General features: G+C 35.0%; 3 protein-coding genes across 5 annotated transcripts; 2 read left to right on the top strand and 1 right to left on the bottom strand.

The window, feature by feature from the left end:
- The first annotated feature begins 200 nt into the window (after positions 1 to 200).
- LOC124535616 (zinc finger protein 567-like) lies at positions 201 to 2,067 on the top strand. Its single transcript, XM_047111888.1, has one exon. The coding sequence runs from the start codon at positions 487 to 489 to the stop codon at positions 1,879 to 1,881; it is 1,395 nt and encodes a 464-aa protein (XP_046967844.1). The 5' UTR covers positions 201 to 486; the 3' UTR covers positions 1,882 to 2,067.
- A 1,069-nt stretch (positions 2,068 to 3,136) lies between these two features.
- LOC124535613 (protein Smaug) lies at positions 3,137 to 10,209 on the bottom strand. 3 transcript variants are annotated; one of them, XM_047111882.1, is made up of 7 exons: positions 9,708 to 10,209; positions 7,511 to 7,715; positions 5,911 to 6,557; positions 4,843 to 5,049; positions 4,255 to 4,352; positions 3,568 to 3,695; positions 3,137 to 3,456 (listed from the first exon to the last, which is right to left on the bottom strand). In XM_047111882.1, the coding sequence occupies exons 1-7, from the start codon at positions 9,958 to 9,960 to the stop codon at positions 3,282 to 3,284; spliced, it is 1,713 nt and encodes a 570-aa protein (XP_046967838.1). In that variant the 5' UTR covers positions 9,961 to 10,209; the 3' UTR covers positions 3,137 to 3,281. The 3 variants fall into 3 exon arrangements, with proteins under 3 accessions (XP_046967838.1, XP_046967839.1, XP_046967840.1); XM_047111883.1 differs by having other exon boundaries at positions 4,255 to 4,349; XM_047111884.1 differs by having other exon boundaries at positions 4,255 to 4,316.
- Positions 10,210 to 21,842: 11,633 nt separating this feature from the next.
- LOC124535521 (transcription factor VBP-like) lies at positions 21,843 to 22,421 on the top strand. Its single transcript, XM_047111737.1, has one exon. It carries the CDS (start codon positions 21,843 to 21,845, stop codon positions 22,419 to 22,421), a length of 579 nt encoding a protein of 192 aa, XP_046967693.1.
- Positions 22,422 to 22,681: the final 260 nt, after the last annotated feature.

Raw genomic sequence — 22,681 nt, 5'->3', positions numbered from 1 at the left:
ATATATTTTTACTATTGACTTGTATATATTCGAAATAGTTATTTTTTCTAGAAATAGATTGTTACAGCATTCAATAATAATTTATTATCTGGAAGAGGTAATTAAAAATACTATAGCTTAATTAAAAAAAACATGGATACCTAAAAAAACTGTCATGATATATGATTTCGTTATATTATTTCAATTCGTTGCATTAATTCAACCGGAATAATTTCTAAGCCGTTGTCAAAATAAAAACCACAATTGTCAAAGATCGAGAATTCAAGATGACAGTAAAGTGATGAACATCCGTACTATTATTTGAATTATTATAGCTATTACAGTTTTAATAACTATTTGCATCTTTTAATCCAAAACCAATAGCCTATTTAAAACAAATAAAAAATAATTCAAAATTTATTAATGGAATTGTGTGCAAGTGTGTGTTTGTCTCTTGTATTTTGTATAGTTTAAAATCAATTTGTATAGATTAATATAAATCACAGAATGAATCAGACTGTATGTCGTTTGTGTTATACAAATCCTGGAGTAACTTCTGTATATGACCACAGTTCTGGTGTTCCAATAAGTGCAAAGATTATGTACTGTTGTAAAAATATACGAATCTCTGAAGACGAAGACTTTCCAATACATATCTGCAAGTTGTGTGAGAATGAACTAGAATCCTCTTACTGTTTTATTCTCAAATGTGAAGAAACAGATAAGAAACTGAGATCAATTGATTCAAAATATTTTAAGAATGAAAGCAAGGCCAAAATAGAAATAAAGGAGGAGCCAGAGCCTTCTCTCTCTGAAGATGACATAGAAGATCCATATGATACATCTAGTGATATAAAACAAGAAGATACTGACTTACATTTAGACACAAGAAAGAAAAGGAATGGCTTAAAGAAAAGCTTTAAAATAAGAAAGAAGATTAAAGATCCACATCCAAGCACTTGTAGTGTTTGTGGCCGCCAGTGCCCAAATCCCTCAACACTTATGATACACATGAGGTCTCATACAAATGAAAGGCCATATCCTTGCCCATCTTGTGATAAGAAATACAAAGACAGTGGTAGTCTTAAAAGACATGCAGAGAGAAACCATTTAAAAGATAAAAGGGAGAGGAAATTCATTTGTGAAATTTGTGGAAAGGGTTTCTTTTCCAAAAATGACATCAAGATTCATATGCGAGTCCATACAGGCGAAACTCCATATGCATGTGCAGTGTGTCCCGCAAGGTTTACACAAATAAATGCTCTCCATCGACACCAAGTCCGTCACACAGGGGAGAGGGCATATGCCTGCTCAACATGTCATAAAAAATTTTGTACCAAAGAGGAATTAAAAAATCACTATGTTGCACACACAAGTACCAAGAACTATACCTGTCCAACATGCAACACTCTTTTTAAGTATAAAAATAACCTCAGGAAGCACATTAGAATGCATTCAGAAGTTAACAGGTTCATATGCAATTACTGTGGACGGAGCTTTGCAATGAAAGGCAATCTGAAGCTACACATTAAGAGACTTCATTCATCAAAATCAGGATACTGCAATATATGTCTGAAAGATGTGCCAAATATTGAAATGCATATGTGGAAACATACAGGGGAACGTCCACTCAAATGTGAGCTGTGCACAAGTAGCTTTTCAGAGCGTAAGGCTCTGGCCAGACATATAAACTTCAGGCATAAATACATAGACAAGTACAAATGTTCAATAAATGGGTGCACAGTCAAATTTCCATCACAACAAATGTTGGACTTCCATGTTTTGAAGCTTCATGGAAATATTGTTCCTTTCCCTTGTGACAAATGTTCTAGAGGATTCTACAGAAAGAGTGATCTAGCTCGACACAAGATAGGAACCCATAAGGAAAGGCTTACAGATTGATGTCATATTTTGGAGGAAATTTCGGGCAAATAATAAAAGATTATATACTCCCATCTATATATTTATTTCGTGTACTGGTGTTGTTACAGTACCATTGTATCACAGAAGAATAAGTTAAAAAGCAAGAAAAAAGGCAACAGCAAGAGAGGTTACAAATAAATGGTAATAAAAACAATTTACAAGAAATAAAACAATGTCTCGAGTGAATGGTTATTTCATTTCATGAATGCAGTAACTACATTAATTGTCAAAACAATTATCATATTTATAAATAAAATAATATATTAAACACAACGTGTATATTGTTATTCGTGTTTATTTTCAATGAAAATTTCAAACTTATATAAAATTGCACAAAATTCAATCAAAATTTTTGATCCAGTCAAAGATTTACAATATAAATATAATGTCATTAAAAACAAAATAAAATTAATAATCTATGGAAATGAACATTCGCTATATAAATTATGCAGTCAGTCAACAATTACTTATATGCCTATGTACGCCAACGCATGTCGCGCGCCTCGTAACAGATAATAAACGTCAACAAACACTCCACAGACAACAAATATCATAAAATCTACATTCAAACGACCTCCATTCCGTGTAATCGTTTTAGGCCGATTTGTGCCCATTATTCTATTATAAGCTCCGCTATATTACCCATTGTTTCTAAACGTAATTATAAATTATAACAGTATCTAGCCCTAGCTAAGTTATCACTAATGACTTACTGAAAAATAAAAACTTGCAGAATAGCACCAAAGAAATTAGGATATAGCATTTATACAATTAGCTAATATATTTGTAATAAAAAAACTCATGATATTTACAAAAATTCACGTAAAAAGTGAATCATAATATCTCTTCAATCGAACATGAAGACTTAAACGTATTGTTCATGTTATTATCCTCGTATTAAACTATTTTCGACAGAGGCGGATACAGTCGATGTAATTGTTTCTTATTATCATATCTTAATCTATAGATGCTTAATGTCTATGTTTTCGTCACAGATAGTAAATGTGCTTCTAATAAAGTTTTCTCGCAAACGAATGCTTTCGTTTTCATCGTTTATGTTTCGACTTACAAAATAAAAACGACACACCTCTCCGATTATAAATTAATTACAACTAATACAATAGCAATAATCAATATAAATAAAATTAAAAATATTTATATTCACATGATGAATACGATGCGGGGGTAAGTCCTTTACGGAGGCGGCCGCCTCCCAGCGAATACGATCGATACGACTCGGTCAACGGGGGCGTCGGAGTCGAGTCGAGTCACTCAATTAAAATATACAGAGACGTTTCAAAGTTAGCGGTCTAGCGACATTATTAAGTAATTTCGATAATATTCACACCGTCCAATAAACAAGTCACTCGGGGTCGTCACTAGTTGATGGCCTGCTCCGTCATCTGCAGGCAGAGCGCGTCGAGGCCCGAGTAGTCGTCGGCGGGCGGCGGCGGCGGGCGCGGCGCGCCGTGCGGCGGGAACGGCGGGTACGAGTGCGACTTGCCGCGCGGCGGGGGCGCCCAGCGGCGCAGCGGGCACTGCGGCGCGCGCCACCTGCACACACGCGCGTTAGCCGGCGACACACACGCACACACACACACAGACATACACACACGCACACACAGAGACACACACACACACACAGACACACGCGCGCGCACACACCTGTGCTTGAGGCGGCGGTGCGGCGCGTCGCCCACGAGGTGGAAGAACTGTCGCGGCGGCAGGCGGTGCCGCAGGCGGCGCAGCGCGCTCTGCAGCTCGCCGCACGCGAACGCCTCGTGGTGCAGCGCCTGCGCGACGGGGGACGCTTGACTTTATTCATCATTTTAGTACCGATCATATTTAAAAGCATTGTTAGTAGTGTTATAATTTTAATTGTTCAGAGGACGTAGTAGCGTCTCGTAGCACAAGGAAGTGCTAAGTGTGTAGCGTTTAGGAGTGACTCTTAACGCATGGTAGTGTAACGAAGCGTATAGTAGTGTATCGTAGTGTATCGTAGCGCATGGGAGTGTAACATAGTGTTTAGTATTGTATCGTAGCGCATAGGAGCGTAACGTAGCGTTTAGTAGTACATTGTATCGCATGGGAGTGTAACGTAGCGTTTAGTAGTGTATCGTAGCGCATTAGAGTATTACGTAGCGTTTAGTAGTGTATCATAGCGCATTAGAGTATTACGTAGCGTTTAGTAGTGTTTAGTAGCGCATGAGAGTATTACGTAGCGTTAAGTAGTGTATAGTAGCGCATGAGAGTATTACGTAGCGTTTAGTAGTGTAGTGTATCGTAGCGCATGTTTGTAGTCTCGTAGCAGTTGGGATGGCGCATGTAAGTGCGTAAGGTGTGTGGGCGTACCTTCTCGATAAGCCAGCAGTGCAGCGAGACGGGGTCGAGCGCGCCGGGCTCGGCTCGCGCGGCTGTCGCATACACACGTGACTGCGATGCTCTCGCTACTTGCATAACCATAAGCTCACTACCAGGACTCACATTGCATTATATCCTACTTATTCGTAAAGGGCGGAAACGAGACTTGCCGAATGGACTTTCTGCCTTATTTTGGTCATTTTATCCAAGGCGTCTTAGGATTTGTGATCTAGGATAATTCTTGGCACAAGAGATGTAACATCTTAGATACAATGTTTAACAGCATAATGCTAGTTAGAAGTGTGGCTTACTATTTCACAGTACTAGTGTCTATGGGCAAAGTGACTTCTAACTCGAGGGGCTTATGTATTCGACTATCTTTCTGTGCTAAGATATTTTAATTACTTTATACTTTTAGAAATTATTCTAATAAAATTATTATTGGTAACAAGTCATAGCTATAATAATATTTTCTGTCTGAGTTTATACAATAAATAGTCAGCTAATTTAATTTCGTTACAAATAAAAATTTTCAAAAATGAATTTTAATAATTTATTTTCATTCATAGATTAACTTACCAAGATCAAGAGCTGCAACAACAGCAGATGGAAGTTCGGACCCTGGAGGCATCGGTGATAACAGCACTCCTCTTAATCTCTCCAGTGCCCTCAATACCGATCCATTGCTGGATGCCAGCTCAGCTTGGATTCCTTCTAATATTGCTCCCCGTTCATTCAGTTTCTTAATGGACAGAAGAATTTTGTGTCGAGCACCTTTTGTTACACCTGGAATATTTGTATTATAATATTACTTTAGTAGATTACTAGAATGGAAAAATATATCTAATTTTAAATTCGTTGAGGTGAGTAAACTAATTTACTCGGTGGTAGGGCTTTGTGCAAGCCCGTCTGGATAGGTACCGGCCACTCATCAGTTATTCTACCGCCAAATAACAGTACTCAGTATTGTTGTGTTCCGGTCTGAAGGGTGAGTGAGCCACTGTAACTACAGGCACAAGGGACATAACATCTTAGTTCCCAAGGTTGGTGACATATTGACGATGTAAGATATAGTTAATTTTTCTTACAGCGTCATTGTCTATGGGCGATAGTGACCACTTACCATCAGCTGGCCTATATGCTCGTCGCCAACCTATACCATAAAAAAAAAAATTGTAGGACTCTCTCAAACAAGCAATCATATTTGATTAGAATATTCATATTCTGTGATAAAGGACGAATGAGTTTGACAGTTGATGTGCTTACTTGTGAAGCCAAGGTGAATGCTCTTGTTAGTAATTCAAACTGATAGAATACAATAGGTGGACAGATAGTCATAATCTTAAATATTTACATTAATAGTTGCCAAATGAAAACTTAAATGATTTATGTTTATCTTTTAACCTTGAACATCTGACAATAAATCATTAATTTATGGATTTTTTTGCAAGTGCGCGAGGCGAATTCTTTGTTCTAAAGCAAATAGAAAATTAAATAAGGATTACACTAACATAAGATTTAAATTCAAAAATGAAGAAATAAATTGTTGTCATGTAATATAAAACAAAATTTAGTATTTTATGACATATAATTACTATTTACTGGACAATACTGTGGAACTATGTAATCATACTGAATAATACTTACCTAACTTTTCGAGATATTTCTCGTCAATGGCCATCATTTGGTCGTACGTGATGTTCGTGAAGAGCCACACGTACTTGTGTAGCCTCAAGCTCTTGAGCCACTGCGCGACGGTCGACATGCCGGGGTGTTCCGTGAAGTTGTTCGATCGGAGGTCATCTAGTCTGGTCTCGCTGCCCGTCGTTCCGTACATTATACTAATAGGCCGCAATTGGCTTAAACTATGTTCACTAGAGAGGGAAAAACTTCGAGGTTTCTGGACAAAAGGTTCATCACTCAGGTTCTCAGCTGATGACGACATGTGCATGAAATTAGTGGAAGGGGGGGTCAGACTGTTCGATCTCTGGGACTTTGGCTGAGATATCGCCGCGTCAAAGTTTAACATTTCACCGTCGAGGCTGAGGTCCACGTCTCTCCCGTTCTTGGAGAAGGATTCTTGTAAAATGTCCGTATAAGACGTTTGGTCTACTGAGTCTAGTATTCCTCTGAACTCGACGTTCTTGCCGATCGTCCGTCTGAAGCTGTTGTTGTTCGCCCAGATGTTCGTGTCGGGCAACAGACACGGTTCTATCCTCTGCTGCCAAACCGATTCTGTGTTTCTGTTGCCCGATATATGATTTTCTAAATAGCGAAGCCATTGCGTTAACGTTCTGTAAAATTAAAAACACAACATTATCAGCGATTCCAACTCTAAAACGGAACTTGTGTTCTATTTTGCTGAACACATTCTGTTTCTGATTTAGCCAACAGTTAAGAGGACGGCAACGGAGGCAATTGCCATGGGGCCAGCATAAGAGAGGGGCCTCCATAAATGAGATTCTGATGAGGAATTAACAAAGAACGTAAAATACGTTCAGATGTCAAGATGTAATCAAATTTAAAAATGTAATAATATAATTAATAACTATTTTAAAAGTTACACGAAGAATAATAATAAATATGAGACAACATCACATACATCACTCTGATCCCAATGTAAGTAGCTGAAGCACTTGTGTTATGGAAAATCAGAAGTAACGACGGTACCACAAACACCCAGACCCAAGACAACATAGAAAACTAATGGTAATCTACATCGACTCGGCCGAGAATCGGAACCCGGGACCTCAGAGTGGCGTACCCATGAAAACCGGTGTACACACCACTCGACCACAGAGATCGTCGCAAAGTTACACGAAGAATGTTAGGGGTTGTCCATTAATCACGTGATCTTTTTTTACCATTTTTTAACCCCCCTCCCCCATTGGTGATACGTAGTGAGGTTTAAGACCACCCCCCCTCCCCCTACTCAACATCACGTGTACTTTTAGTACCTACAACGAATCTTAAAATTTTCTGAATATTATCTTAATTTAAATACAGGTATAAACTATAATCTTATTTTATTTTGAAATTAAGGATCATATTTGTTTAAAAATCGCGCATTAGACGAAAAAATAAATACACGAGATATCTTACTACACCACCCCCCCCCCTTGTGTTATTTTCGTGATTTTTATCAAACCCCTCCCCCCCCTTTCAAGCCTCACGTGATTAATGGACAACCCCTTATGTACATTGAGAACACGGCTGACTGAAATTCTATTGTTGGCGAGGGGCTCACCTCTGGTCATGCAGCGTGAGCGCGGGGTGCACGAGCAAGTAGGACAGCAGCTGTCGGCAGAGGTCGGGCGCCACGTGGCGGCGCGGCGCGTCCAGCACGCGCTGCACGAGCGCCGGCGCCGCGCCCACCAGCACGCTCTTGGCGCGCTCGTTGTCCGTGCGCAGCAGCGGCACCAGACGCACAAGCTGTCGCAGCCGCTCGCCGTCTGCGGCACACGTTACCTTACCGACACGCCACGTGCAGTGGTACCACTGAGCTTACACTTTAAATCAGACCGCAGCAATATGGCAGCAATGGTGGTAGGGCTTTGTGCGAGCCCGTCTGGGTAGGTACCACCCACTCAACAGTTATTCTACCGCCAAATAACAGTACTCAGTATTGTTGTGTTCCGGTTTGAAGGGTGAGTGAGCCAGTGTAACTACAGGCACAAGGGACATAACATCTTAGTTCCCAAGGTTAGTGGCGCAGTGACGAAGTAAGGAATAGTTAATATTTCTCACAGCGTCATTGTCTATGGGTGATGGTGACCACTTACCATCAGGTGGCCCATATGCTCGTCCGCCAACCTATACCATAAAAAAAAAAAAAATAGTATGAAAGACGAGCTTGCTACTTTATCAGGACTGAGTGCTAGGGAAATCTTAGAAGTATATTTTAATAACCAACGTAATTTTTATCATGATCAGTAATGTATGTATGTAAATGTTCTTATGTGATAGATTAAGTTAAAAGTTAGTTTATGCTAATTTATTAACTAAAGAACACAACTATTTTATCAAATTTCATAGTGGTTTCGATAAAAAATATGGATACACACTCATTTCCATATTACCATTTATAGTCACTGCTGAGTTTCCTTAGTGTTTAATCTTCAACACCAATAAGTAGTGCAATGAATTTATGTACATAATAACTCTCAAGACAACATCGATATTGTGGTTGTCTGCATTTTTACAGGTGTATAAAATAAACATAAAGTCATAATAATATAATATAAGATAAAATATCTAAATATATATATATTTTTTTTAATAAATTAAAGACACATAATTTGTACCTATTACAATTCACAATTTCATGTACATAAAAAGTTTAGTAAAATTATATAGTCAAATGTTACTCAATAACAGGCCTTTTTCAGTCCTCTTAACGGGTAAGGTTATTGTGTTGAGGCTATATTTTTGGGCTGGTAATTGCCGAGATAATGATGATGAGTGTTTTATCATAGTTACTTTCAAATTTCATAATATAAAATATAATTGCAATACAATACCTCTATATAGTAACACTTGTATAATTATGTAACGGTTTTAAGGTTGGAGTAAATTTAAACCAGAAATAATCTCAAAGGATATAACAACGTAGATCATAAGGTTGGTGGCACATCCACTATTGAAGAAATGTTTCTCTTAAATCAGAAAATCACAAAACTAAGTATTATTATAAGCAAGGAATACTAAAAAGAAAGTCTACAACATCTTATGAGACACTTTCTTTCAAATGTTTCTTTTAAAATCTCTACATTGAATATTGTAAATAAATTATTCATTGAATATTAACAGTTATTTTTACATAACTTTCTAAATAATTTATGTATTTTTTAAGTAAAAATTATTAAGTACATTTCTATACAAAGTAATTTTAACAGAGGTTATATGAATCATAATACAATTTTGTTTGTAAGGCTAGTTTATCTTTCGATTATTTCAGTATGCATTTCTACAATACAACACAATGTTTACAGATGGTTATTTTGGAATAATGATTCACAGGAAATATAAGTAATTACTTCTACTACTACTAGTAAAGTATAAATTTATGTAGTAGGTATCAAATAAGGGACGTATTACTTTAATTAATTAAAACCGATCATCTTTACCTCTAAAAGTTTTTTAGGTGATAGTGTTATAGCAATGCCATATACTCTTCCTTATAATAATAATTCATTGTCAATAGAAAGAGAGAACTTATAGTCTAACTAAAAACATCAAATACAAGGGAAGTAAGTAAAAATATTTGTGTTAATCAGTGTCTAGCATTATTTTGCTAATGAAAATAAAAAATATATTACACATATAATAATATGCAAATAGTAATTCCTAATTTGTTAAAGGCTAATTGGCTTATGAGAAAAGTTTTCATAAGAAACGTATATAAATTTGTTAAACGAAATTTTTTTAAAGGAAATTCTAGTTACCTTCTTCATCGTCATCTTCCGCCCTAGCGGCGAGTAGACTTGCCAGGAGAGTCTCATCATTGGCATCTCTCTCTAGCCGCTCGTCTTCGACATGGCTCTGCAGAGCTGCCTCCACAGCTCTTTGTACAAGTCTCAGGCCAGGCCAAGGGACCCTTCGAGCCAGCGCACATGCAACTACCGTCCGCTCACACGTGCCCCATTGCTCGAATAATCCAGCCACACCCCCTAGCTGCTCGTAAAACGTACCGTTCATCTTGCCAACAGCATAGCACCCCGGATATCAGATTTGTTTGTGTTCAACACGTCAGATACGTGACAGCTGATCGTTCTGCACCAATTTGGGTCTAGCTTGCTGAGTTTGCGCTCGTGTGTCGCAGCGGCGGGAGTGGGGCCACGCGTCCGACGTTGAATATTTTTTAATTTTTCTAATAATATTGTAGGTAGGATAAAAACATAACATCCACTCTGATTCGACGGACAGTCAAATTATCAAATACCAAAATGGCCGACCACAGATAACTTAAAATTATAAAATATCTAATCTACTTAAATATTATTATAATTGCTTTAAGTTTTGCAAGTTTGTAAAATACATTGTTTGCTATTTACTAAGAACTTTTCGATGTTCATTATATGTTGTAATGCTTTTACAAGCTTTTTAACAAGTGTTGTTCTTCTATTTGACACTAGATGGCAAAATTCTTGATTACATTTGAATAATTTCCTTCACATTAAAATTTTGTAGTTTATAAAGTAGCCTAACAATTGAAAATAATTACATATAATATGTTATCATTTATTTATTTTTAAAGCTAAACAATTTATTTTATATAGTATTACTTCTGAACAATAGATGGCAGTAAGTACTATGAAACCTAATTTATGTAAAATAAAAAAAAAATATGGCAAACCAGCAATAATATATTTAAACACTGCTCTCATAAATTTCTTTACTTTTTTAATTGTTTGTATCTGTTTTATAATATACAGAGAAATAGACTGAGTGAATGTAAACGGTGATCTTCTGTAATATAAACTGATACATCAATCTAAATTGTGACTGTAATCACACTAACCCATCAACTGTTCAAATTCAATGATGTGAAAGAAAAGAAAAACATTTGAATAGTAACATACTTTCTTCTTTTTATAAAATTGTAAAAAGCAAATGTTTTGCCATGCTGACAAAATATTTATAACCAATCGACAAAAATAATTTTTGAGGGTAGTTTAACAATTTATAGCCTAAATGATACAATATTTTTATTCGTTATAATATTTATTGTTATATCCTATATATATCAAATGGTCATGTTATGGACAGAAGTCACAGTAGTAAATTGTACCAATGCGCCAACAACGACTGCATTTGCAACCAGTGACGGTTATGGTTAAAACCAGAACACACCAATACTTTGTGTATAACCTACTGTTTGCCGGCTGAATGTGATGAGGGGGTAGCAGCACCCCAGACGAGCTTGCACATATCCATACTACTTAGTAGAAATATATAAGTATAATTCTAATATATTTGTAAAATAACTGACCGACTTTACGTCAAAAAGAACATATAAGTAGATGAAATAATATTTATAACATTATTATGATCCCATAGATATACAAAGTACAACAGATATTCTAACGCCAAAAAAATGTGCCTACTTAATATTGTAGTGTTCCGCTTTCAAGGGCGAGTGAGCCAATGTTACACAGGCACAAGGGACATAACATCTTAGTACCCAAGTTTGGTGGCGGGTTGACGATGTAAGGAAAAGTAAATATTTCTTACAGCGCCATTGTCTATGGGCGGTGGTGACTACTTACCTTCAGGTGGCTCATATGTTCGTCTGACAACCTAAAGCATAAAAAAAATTCAAGCACGCTTTACATAAGTAATCTTAAAATTTTAATACAAAAGATGGGAGACAAAATAATACAATAGTCGCTCGCATAATTGCACATTGTATTTTGGTTGACAAAACTATAATCCACATTATCTGGTCTGTAATACTTGCACAATGACTACAGATTAAAAAAACCCTTTGCAATACAGTGACGGTGGTCTTGCTCATTCGGCCACATGCTAATTCGTTTACTCCTCAGAATAATTCATACTCATTGATTATTACTGTTACGGACGAACAGATTTTGAAGACAATTGCTTTTGGCTAGTTCCGCTTTCGCGTTAGGAGGTGCGGTTATAGGTTTTAGGTATAAAAGCCTTCCTAAGGGTTCAGCTTGCTTTCAATAATGATTTCAATAATTTCGGTTCAAATTCGCGACAGACTGAGGGAAATACTTTATTATTTCCAATATTAGCGGATTAGTATCTATACTATGAGTAGGAAGGCTCCTTTCCTTATGTATTGATATGTACCTTTGTGGTTCTAGTCAGGTATTTATGTTATTTTATGTTAAATTACGAATCCGTAATTGTTTTTAATTTGACCATCAATAAGTAGGTGTAATTCTTGTAATTAAAATTCAATCTTTTAAAAGATGTGAATTAAATGAACAACGAATGCACTGTACATATTAACTGGTTAAATAATTAATATGTTTTATTATTCTTGGTTAGTTTAAATCTTTTGTGTGCGCATGTGTGTGCGGACACATGGCTTATAATTGATTAATGTAGGTATATAATACATATTGACCTATCAGTTCGCCTAATTAGCTGGTTTTTAAGTAACTTTAAGTAAATAAATTATTGTCTTCTAATAATACATAACTAAGCGGCAGCTGTCACAGATTCTATTATACATGACGCGGTGTCATATTTACACGAAATATTAACAAAATCAGAGAACGGTAACACCTGCCCGTGTTGCGAATATTAATCCTTTAAGTGAGGGCGCTGACCATACTATACAAAAAAATCTGCTTTTCCCTTCTGATGCATTCAGCATCTTTGTCCGAAAATATCTTTTAAACGTAGATTCCACCGAGATAAACCGGCAAGAAATTGACCAAATATTATTTTCCATCAATTAATTTTCTCGTTAACATCATATATGATAAAAAAAGGTATGTTGATAAAATATTACTGTAAAATTTCAGTTAAATCCGTTGAGTAATTTTTTTTCGTACAAGATTAACAAACATTTAGATGTATGTAATACAACCTCACAAACTTTTGCATTTAAATCATTACTAGGATTGCCTGAAAATCGACAACTAAATTGATTTAAGAAGGCCTTGTATTATATTTTGCGTTTAACTAAAAATACATTTTATAATGTCATACCGAAGCGTCAGGAACGATTTATTATGTGATATAATATATGCAAACTAGATTATCGTCTCCAATTGGCCGACGTGAAATAAGAAATTGCTGTCGAAACGCTTGGCCCTTGGAGTAGTGGTGCAAAAAGCTTCATCAAAAGTATAACACCTCGCCTCATTGCCGCCACTGGTAACAGGAGGGCTGGTTCGTTTTTTGCCCAGAGGATCGGAATTGCGATTCAACGGGGAAATGCTGCTAGCATTCTTGCCACCATTCCACGCGGTCAAGATCTATACAGTAAATAGTTTTAGTTCATATTTAAGCATTTATGGTTATTAATTCTTATGTTAATAAATATAGAAATTGGTTTAGTTTCCTAAATTTTGTTTCATTAAGAACCTTCTCTAAGGCATTAGAAAACTTAAAAATAATAAAAGGAATGGGGATTCATTTCTATAAATGTATGTTAATGTAGATTTATAAATGAATAATGTGAGTATGTATATTAATAATTGGGACAGAAATTAAAATATTCAATTAATAAACGCGGAAATATGCGTTGACCCCGTATTTCTTAGTAAATATGTATTACAACAAAAGGACATATTTATGTCAAAATTGTGCATAGCTTTTTCAAAATAAAGATAAACAATACTTTGATAAAAGTTTTTCATGCCTTAGCTGAATGCTCAGCTATATTGGATAATACCTACTAACAATTAGGTACTATTTAAATAGGGATCCGCCCCGTTTCGCACGGCTACTTGATGTGTATCGTTACATTTTGACGAAATTACATAATATCATTATTAATTATAGTCTAAGTGTTGTTCTCATGTTTAAACTATATTACTGTAAATTTCATTGAAATCCGTTCAATTGTTTATTCGTGAAAGAGTAACAAAAATAACAAACATACATACATCCATCCTCACAAACTTTCGCATTTATAATATTAGTAGGATATGTATTTTATTAATGCAACACTATTCCACTTAATTTAACTTTGAACCACTTTATTTTTTCTTTCGTTATTTTGACTATACGTTCAAAATTTCATATTTTCGAAAATCCGTAGTGGTAATTTGTTCAAGCGCTCGGCCACTTATATCGCGTCGATTCGATGTTAAATGTTTTATTAATTAATTTAATTTATCTTTTATCTCTTTGTAGTTGGAATAGACTCTAAATATTTCATACAATTAAACAATAATCATTGCTTTTTATTTTACTAGTATAATATTGAAATATATTGTTTTACTGCTGGTATTCCTAGAATACATTTAGGTACCTACATGTAGTTAGAAGTTTTATATAATCTTAAGTAATTTTAGTAGGAATTATCCTAATATGTTTTAAAATGAGACTTGCAAACCACACTTTAGACTGTAATTGTATCATAAAACAATGAGCGAACATTAAAATGTCTTTTTATTGAAACAATATGTCAAACAAATCGGCGAAGCGTCATGTCCGGCACCCGCCGAGTTTATGGTTCATCGCAGACGAAGGCGATAACAGGGCCATTGTTGTCAGAGAAAGTAGAGCTGTTTCAGGGAAAATGTCCGGCCGGGACAACGGTTACACCCTTTGTGTCATTGCGAATATTACAATGCAAATTATACAATTTGCATGAACATTTCAACCGGTTCGTAATTTCGCAATTTCACCGAACGATGGATGTTATTTTAAAAGTACTCATTTTGAAGTGTCGTCCTTTTTGTATTTTATTCGGTCTTATAATGGAATTTATATTTATTATAAAAAGTAATAATGATTTATTACGAAACGAGTAAAATAACATATATACCTATAGTTAACGACTTTTTACAAATATGTTTTTCTGTATGATATGTAGGGCTTTGAGCTAGCCCACTGTGTAGGTACCTCTAAACCATTACAGTAATTGTGCCTAAGATCCGGTTTGATTTGAGTGAGCCAGTGTAATTATAGGCACAAGGGACATATCGTCTTATCTTCCTGGGTTTGCGCATTGACGATTTAAGGAGTGGTTTATATTTCTTACAGCGCTCTCTTATATCATACGAGGGCTAAGTATTTTTACACAAAACGTATTTTTATAATCCTATATATTTATTTTGCTTGAAGTATATTATATAATTTTGAAGACCTCTGTATTCATCTTTTTTTTTTTCTTTTAAAATAAGACAAAACTGATATGATGATAATTTCATTATTATTTTGTCTAAATTGTTTTAATTTTTTAATTATGTAGAATAAACGTCTTTCTGAATTATTAGTATAGAAATTGCAGTCAATACCAATATTTTATGTAACGCCGTTGAAAATGTTGCCTCCCTTTCTGCGTCAATCTGACCACAGCTTCGAATAATATTTGTAGACTCGTGCCGATGTTTTTATTAGAGAGATTCTCGTGTGAAAATTCAATATATTATATCAAAATTCTAATGATCTATAGATACCATTGAAAACAAATTAATACAATACGAATGGGTTATTTTACAAATTCACAATGCAAGTTATCAATGTAAGTACGAATAAAATTGTATTCGATTACTATATGCGAGCTTCTGCTTCTTCTTCAGCTAGGTTAGCTAGATAGAAGCCTTATAAAGTTGTATTGTATTAGTTGTAGTCTCGTAAACAAGACATTAGTAGATAATGTCGAAAGATCGAGCTCCACCAAATAAAATAAAATACGTGGTAAATAACCGGATTTAAATAACTGTAATAATAAAAATAACCATGTTCATTTAACATCGGTATATTTCGTTTTATCTACTGAACCATCTCGGCTACTTGTGTGAATAACATTTAATATATATAATAAGGCATAATAAGGCTTAATATTTCCCGAGTATTAAGAAAGTAGGCAAGAACTAATAAAATCAATCGACTCTTAGATTTGACGTGTTTTCAATAAACTATAATCCTCTCCAGAGTCGGTTAGGAACTAGCAGTAACTGATTTTTAATCTTTTTACGACATAGTTGTTTAAATACTTAAAGATTATAAGAAGCGTTAAGAGTTGCCGAACGAAAACACACAATCGTGAAAGTTACCTTAAGCGTATAATTTATGACTGTTTCTTATTGAAGAAGCTTTAATACCTTTAATGGTTTAATTTATTTTCAATGCGTTAGGTAATAATTATTAAATTATTTCAATTAAACTTTAAATATGTCGCGCAGAGTCGAGAGTGTACTGATATATGTATGTCTCAAAAAATAATCCCTATTATAATACAGTTCTAAACTAAAAGTATATATGTAAGTAGTTACCTGGTAGGGCTTTGTGCTAGCGTCTGGTTAGGTACCAACCACTCATCAGTTATTCTATCGCCAAATAACAGTAGGTACTCAGTATTGTTGTGTTGCGGTTTGAAGGGCGAGTGAGTCAGTGTAACTACAGGCACAAGGGACATCATAACATCTTAGTTCCCAAGGTTGGTGGCACATTGACGATGTAAAGATTAGTTAATATTTCTAACAGCGTCATTGTCTACGGGTGATGGTGACCACTTACCATCAGGCCCATATGATCGTCCGCCAACCTATATCATAAAAAAAATATTGTAAAACCCATGGGTACCTGGTATATTGGCCGTTTGATTGAATATAATGGTGTGATCACTACATATTTTAAAACAAAATCCCCCGGCCCGTCTGACTGTCTATATGTTCGCGATAAACTCCGAAATACTGAACGGATTTTCATAAGGTTTTCACCCTAATAGATGAAGGGATTCATAAAGAAGGTTTAGGTATATAATTTATTAAATTTTGTGTAAATAAATTTAAGTAGAACGACGATTGTTAAATATGTCTGAAAAAGGAACGATAAAAACAATAAAAATAACTAAAAAAATGTCCACCAGTCCGAAGCCGGGACGGGCCGCTTAGTTACAAATAAATATATGAATTTTTATATATTCCGTCATATTGTTATTATAAATACTAAGACATAAATCACAATACTATAAAAAATTGCTTAAATTGGATTAAATGTATTTTTTGACTTCAGTTTACAATGTAGAATCTACATTCCGAACCGGAGGTAGTTTATAAAATAAGACACAAAAAGTTCTTCTTACAAACGCTCATTCGAAAAATTACATGTGTATTTAAATTTAACGAAGATAAAACTGCGCTGCAGATCTTGTTATAAATAAATATGTATATATTAGTATATAAAGATGTATTCTACACGTAATATTTATTGCTTCATTGTGTACTAAATGTAGTAATCGATAACTACCGCATTGTGTGATTGATACAGTTGCAACGCGGAAATAAGATGCATCTGTTATTTCGATAAATATAATCCAAAATCAACTCTATTGCAATACAATAAGGTTAAAAATTTATTAAATAGCTTATATTCCTTGCTTAAAAATACATTCATGGTAAATTAACATCTATTACGTTGTATTAAAGGATAAATTTAATAGTACGGGTTACGTGTGAATGCCCACGCGCCTGTCATTTGTGTTAACCCTTTACAAAGCATAGTGGTCGGTTCGACCATTTTGTATTGTTGACATATTTCAAGATGGATGATATAACTGTTTCATAATAATGTGTGTTTGATATCTATTTTATTTTACCGTTATAGCGATTTTTTGCACTGCAGACGATTTGATTTCTATACATTTCAATTTAAAATAAATTCGAATACCGATTTAGTTTTTTTCTTAAATAACTATTGCAGATTGCATATCCCATAAATAATATCGTATTTGATTAATTTCGTCGTAAGAATATTGATTAAATACAATATTAATGTTATAAAATATGCTAAAGTATCTCAGTCTGTCCTTTTTTTTATGGTCAAATTACTGAATGGAATTTTATTAAGTTTCGTATAAAGTTTAAACTCCAAGAAAGGTCATATGCTATTTTTGTTGCCTAACACCCTTTAAAAGGCGAGTACAGTCGGGGGCGATCACTAGTTATTAAATATTTTTTTCTTTAGTTTCGAAATTTATTCTAAAATAGAGATGATTCCATTTAAACTTTCTTTTTCAGAAGCATAAAGCTTAATAGTCCCTTTCAAATGTAACTTATTTAATTTTTTTATGAGTGCCTAATGGTGAGTTCCCATCACAGATAATGATGTCCAGCGCGTGCTTTGATAAAAGTCATCGGAGCGTCATCGGGCGACCAACTGTCGCTTCTGTCTCGTAACTTCCGGTCGCCATTTTGCAATTATATAAATAAAGTCCAGCGGTGGTCCTGCATTGATCCCGTCACAGGAAAGGGTTATAATACCTTAAACGTTTCAAGTGAGACGCATCCTACAATCGGTCAAAAGATTATTCAAAACCATCAAAAGTTATTAGGTTGTTTGGTTTGGTGCATTCATTTTAATATTGTCATCTTATGTAAAAAACCTTCGCTTCCGATGGTTTCATTTCAGCAACCGTTGACGAAACCCTGCCAATGACATTGTTTAGTGCAATTTGTAAGATGTTAAATTAATATTATATATTACCAATATATCGGTTTTGTTTTAAACTTGTTTTGTAGATAAAAGTTAGTCAGTTATTTTTTTATTCGGGATCTGTTTACCTACCTTTATTTAATACTAACGTTTTTAATTTGTAAGAATATTTGTATATTTGTTATTGTGATGAATTTTGAGTAACAGCTTTCAACTTTAATAACAATCATACAGATATAAATAAAATTTTAATTATAGAATCTTAAGTTATTTCAATTAATCACAAGTTTATATAACAAAGCATTATAAATATAAATAAAGAAATAGATTACTTAATACCTCCCCTTTTTTAATGTTCTTATCCAATTCCCAGTCTAACTAAAGTCAATTCCATTCTAAGACTGAATTAATATAAACAAAACAAAAACTAAACGTATTTGCTTATAGCTCGGCTATATTGTACGTAGTCGGTCCCAAAGTTCTGTCATATATGAAAATAATGATAAAAAGAGAAGTACTAATCCGTTTTTTATAAATTATATATTATATGAAAGAACATTTAATAAGGAATTATATTAACTTAAAATTATTCTAAATGACCGCCCTTATTTTTAATACAGGCCTTTAGTTGCCGCGGCCAGTCGTCTATCGCAGCACGCACCATATTCATGTCTATTTCAGCGACTGCTTTTATTATAGCTGACTTTAGACTGTCCAAATTTTTATGGGGCTTAGCACACACCTTCCTCTCTAAGACTTGCCAAATTTTATAGTCCAGAGGATTAAGGTCCGGACTGGAGGAAGGCCAATCTTCATGTCTTATGAAGTCGATGTTTTGACGCTCGAACCAGGCTTGAGTGGTCTTGGCTTTATGTGCAGGTGCAGAATCTTGCTGGAACACAAAGTGATGTCCTGAAAATAACGTGTTGGGCAGGTCTTTGACATGCTGATCCAAAACCGTCTCTTGGTACACTTTTGCACTGGTTTTGACCCTTTTTTCGCAAAAATGAACCTCAGTTGGTCCGTAGTAGGAGACTCCTAACCAGACCATCACTGAAGATAGATGATGCCCATGTTGCACCCGCGGAACTCTTTTTGCTGCTTCTTCAGAGCTCCCAGCATACACTCTATCATTCTGTTTATTGTACTTTTCTTCTATATCGAAATTTTTTTCGTCCGTAAAAAAGTATATCACGATGTCGATTTTTCGCGTACCGTTTCAACAACACCCGGGATCTTTTGAGTCTTATTGCTTTTAGACGAGCATTAAGTAGGTGTCCACTCTTTTTTTTGTAAGCTCGCAACTTAAGGTCTTCGTTTAACACCTTTTTGATAGTTTTTCTACTGACCCCCATCTGCAATGCCATCAGCTTCTGTTTTCGGACAGGATTCCTTCGTATGCGTGCCTTGATTGCTTTGATCACTGCTGGTGTCGTTGCGGAGCGTGGCCGGCCAGTTCTTTTCTTATCCTCAACACTTGAAACTTCATTGTACCTATTTATAGTACGATACACAAACCTAAGCGATATTTTTAAATTTTTGAGCAACTTGAAAATGGTATTCGGCGAGTGCCCACAGCGGTGCAACGCTAAAACTGCTATTCGGTTTTCTTTCACGGTCCACTCCATCGTGAAAAATCGCGGCAAATGATAACTTTTTGTTTTTTAATACTTGACAAACATTCAAAAATGGAATGCAATTAAACTTTTTTTAAATCGTCTTCGAAATTGGAAAATAATGTGCCAGTGACAGAACTTTGGGACCAACTACGTACACTTAACTTCTTCTGCCCACTTTAATTGAACTTTCCAGGTTACAATAACAGTTTTGTCAACCTTCAAAACGCCATTCAAAACAAAAATTAATATCACAGATTATATTATTATTCAAACTATTGTTATATACTAGACTTTTAAGTAGTCTAATATTTTTCATTTCATTTTACTTGGGAGGACTAAGAAATATATTGAATACGCAATTATTTTTATTACTTTTTAGTGCATATTTATTTGTTTTAAAATAGTGTTTTATTTGAAGTCGGTTTTTCTTTTTGTTAAATTTTTTATTTATTACCAAATTTTATGTAGATCGGAGCATTAACTTAATCGTTATAACGTAAAAGACTTAATTTCTTTCGCATTTTCGAAAAAACATCTGACCAACTTTAACGACTTAATAAGGATTTTGAATTTTAAAATTCGTCCGCACTACCTTTTTAATTCTAATTTCATTCTGGAATCTCATTTAATCCGTAAGAGAAGCGCATTATTTATTAGTTGCGGTACGTAGTAATAAAATGCATCTATTGTGCTCATGTTTATAGAACAGTTCTGGAGCTCAGAGGGATTTACGGCACAAAGTAATGTGAGGATTATTTGATAGTGAAATACTGAAACGTTTTCGACACCAGTGCAGTTAATAATAATACGTTTATTGTTATATGGTGTTCGGAGTAAAGCTTCTTGGGATGCGAATTTTAGTGGAACATATAAACAATATCATAAGGTATTAGGTCTTACAAAATGACTTTTGTAATTATACAATCAATAATTAGGTCTTTAATAATGTTTATTGGCAGTATAGACTTTATCTATTTCGTTGGACATAATTTACTTGTTTTCTGGAATGATCTCCATTAACAGGAATAAAATCCTTTATCATCGTTACGTTGTTTGAATTTCCAACATTAACCTATGATAAGAGCGCTGTATGTATTGATTCACTGAAATGTATAAAACAATGTCTTTCATAGATATTTATCATTGTCTCTAAAGTCAAGCCTGCCTTATGTCAACGAACGAAATTAAATACCTATTTTAATTTGTTTCACAACCGATGTATCAGATTTATTTACTGATAGTGTGAATGGCTTTGCGTCAGTCTCGTGTTAACCAGAAAATTCAGACAATGTCACTATTGTTTACAGCGGCGACCGCATTGCGATAAATTCGACGCAATCCGCTCGGTCTGTGCGAGAGCAAAGGACAAAGGTTTGAATTAAGATAAAACACTATAAATGGCAAATAGAGCTTCTTATATAACAGCTCGTAAATGTAACCTAGGTACTCGTTTTTCGACTGTAGTAATAAACAAACAAATGGCTGACAATAGGTACTTCGCTCATGTCATGAAATAATTCCTACATACATTATTCGGTAATGTCTTATGATAAATATAATTCAGTTACATATCATAAAATATTAAACTGCTGATTGAAATACTTACTAATCTTCAGTTTGCTTATTCAATTTCATTGGACTTCTCAAACTGTAATATTTAACTTACTTATCGAAACAAAATAGAAATATAATCCTATTGTTTAATGGGAAATTTAATATTGATGTCGCCTTCGGTCCCGTTACGAGTCCCGCAGGTAGCGGATTAACCCTACCACTGTCACCCTTTTACGCTCCGCCCACAAATGAGGCAGACGTGTTAGAAAAATTGCAATCAGTGTTCGCGGTCCGAAGACAACACGTGCTAACATGGCTCTGTGGACCCCCTACGCGGAAAAAGCCTTGGACTTAACTAAAAATGTCAAAAAGGAAGTCTCCCCAGACAGGACTTTAAGACCTAAGGCTCCCGAATACAGATATTCATCAGTGTCGCCGAGCTTGGAACATGAAAATAGGTGTTACAATTACTACGAGTACAGCATCCCACCATCCCAGATATCTCCCATCGAGAACTGGAACTTCAGAAAGGTGCCGTCACCACCGCAATCAGAGGAGTCCTTCGAAGTCGATTCGCTGTCTGATGATGTTGAGTATCAAGCGTTTGAGCGAGATGCCTTAAGAGCGATGGCGGAGAAGAACGGGGGTTGCTTACTCGGAAACAATCCGAGGATGAGGCGAGCGGTTCAGACGAGCCAAGAAGCTGACGACTCATATAGGAAACAGAGGGAAAGGAATAATTACGCGGCAAAACAGAGCAGAGATAGGCGGAAGTTGAGGGAAGTGCGACTCGCGTTTCAAGTGACGTTTCTGAAGAAAAAAATCGCGGACTTAAGGACCAAGCTCGGGGAACGAGTGTGTCTGCGCTGTCAACAGCAGTGTCGGTGTTAAGTGACGGAGAGACGATTTAGATATTATATACACAAGTGAAGTGCATTCAATTACGATTTTATAAATTATTGCATTGTAAATAATAGTAAATATATTGTATCAGCCTCCTAGTATGTACAGCTCATTGTAAATTGTAATAAATAAAATTATTAACTTCGAGGCGAATGAATTTAGTATTTTTTTAAGGTTTATAATATATAACTTTGATATAATTAACGTTGTTTTCATTAACCTAACAAACAATTACTTATTATTTTTAT

The sequence above is a fragment of the Vanessa cardui genome, chromosome 15 (genome assembly GCF_905220365.1).
Source record: "Vanessa cardui chromosome 15, ilVanCard2.1, whole genome shotgun sequence".
Taxonomy (NCBI): domain Eukaryota; kingdom Metazoa; phylum Arthropoda; class Insecta; order Lepidoptera; family Nymphalidae; genus Vanessa; species Vanessa cardui.
This window is presented reverse-complemented; position numbering and strand designations above follow the sequence as displayed.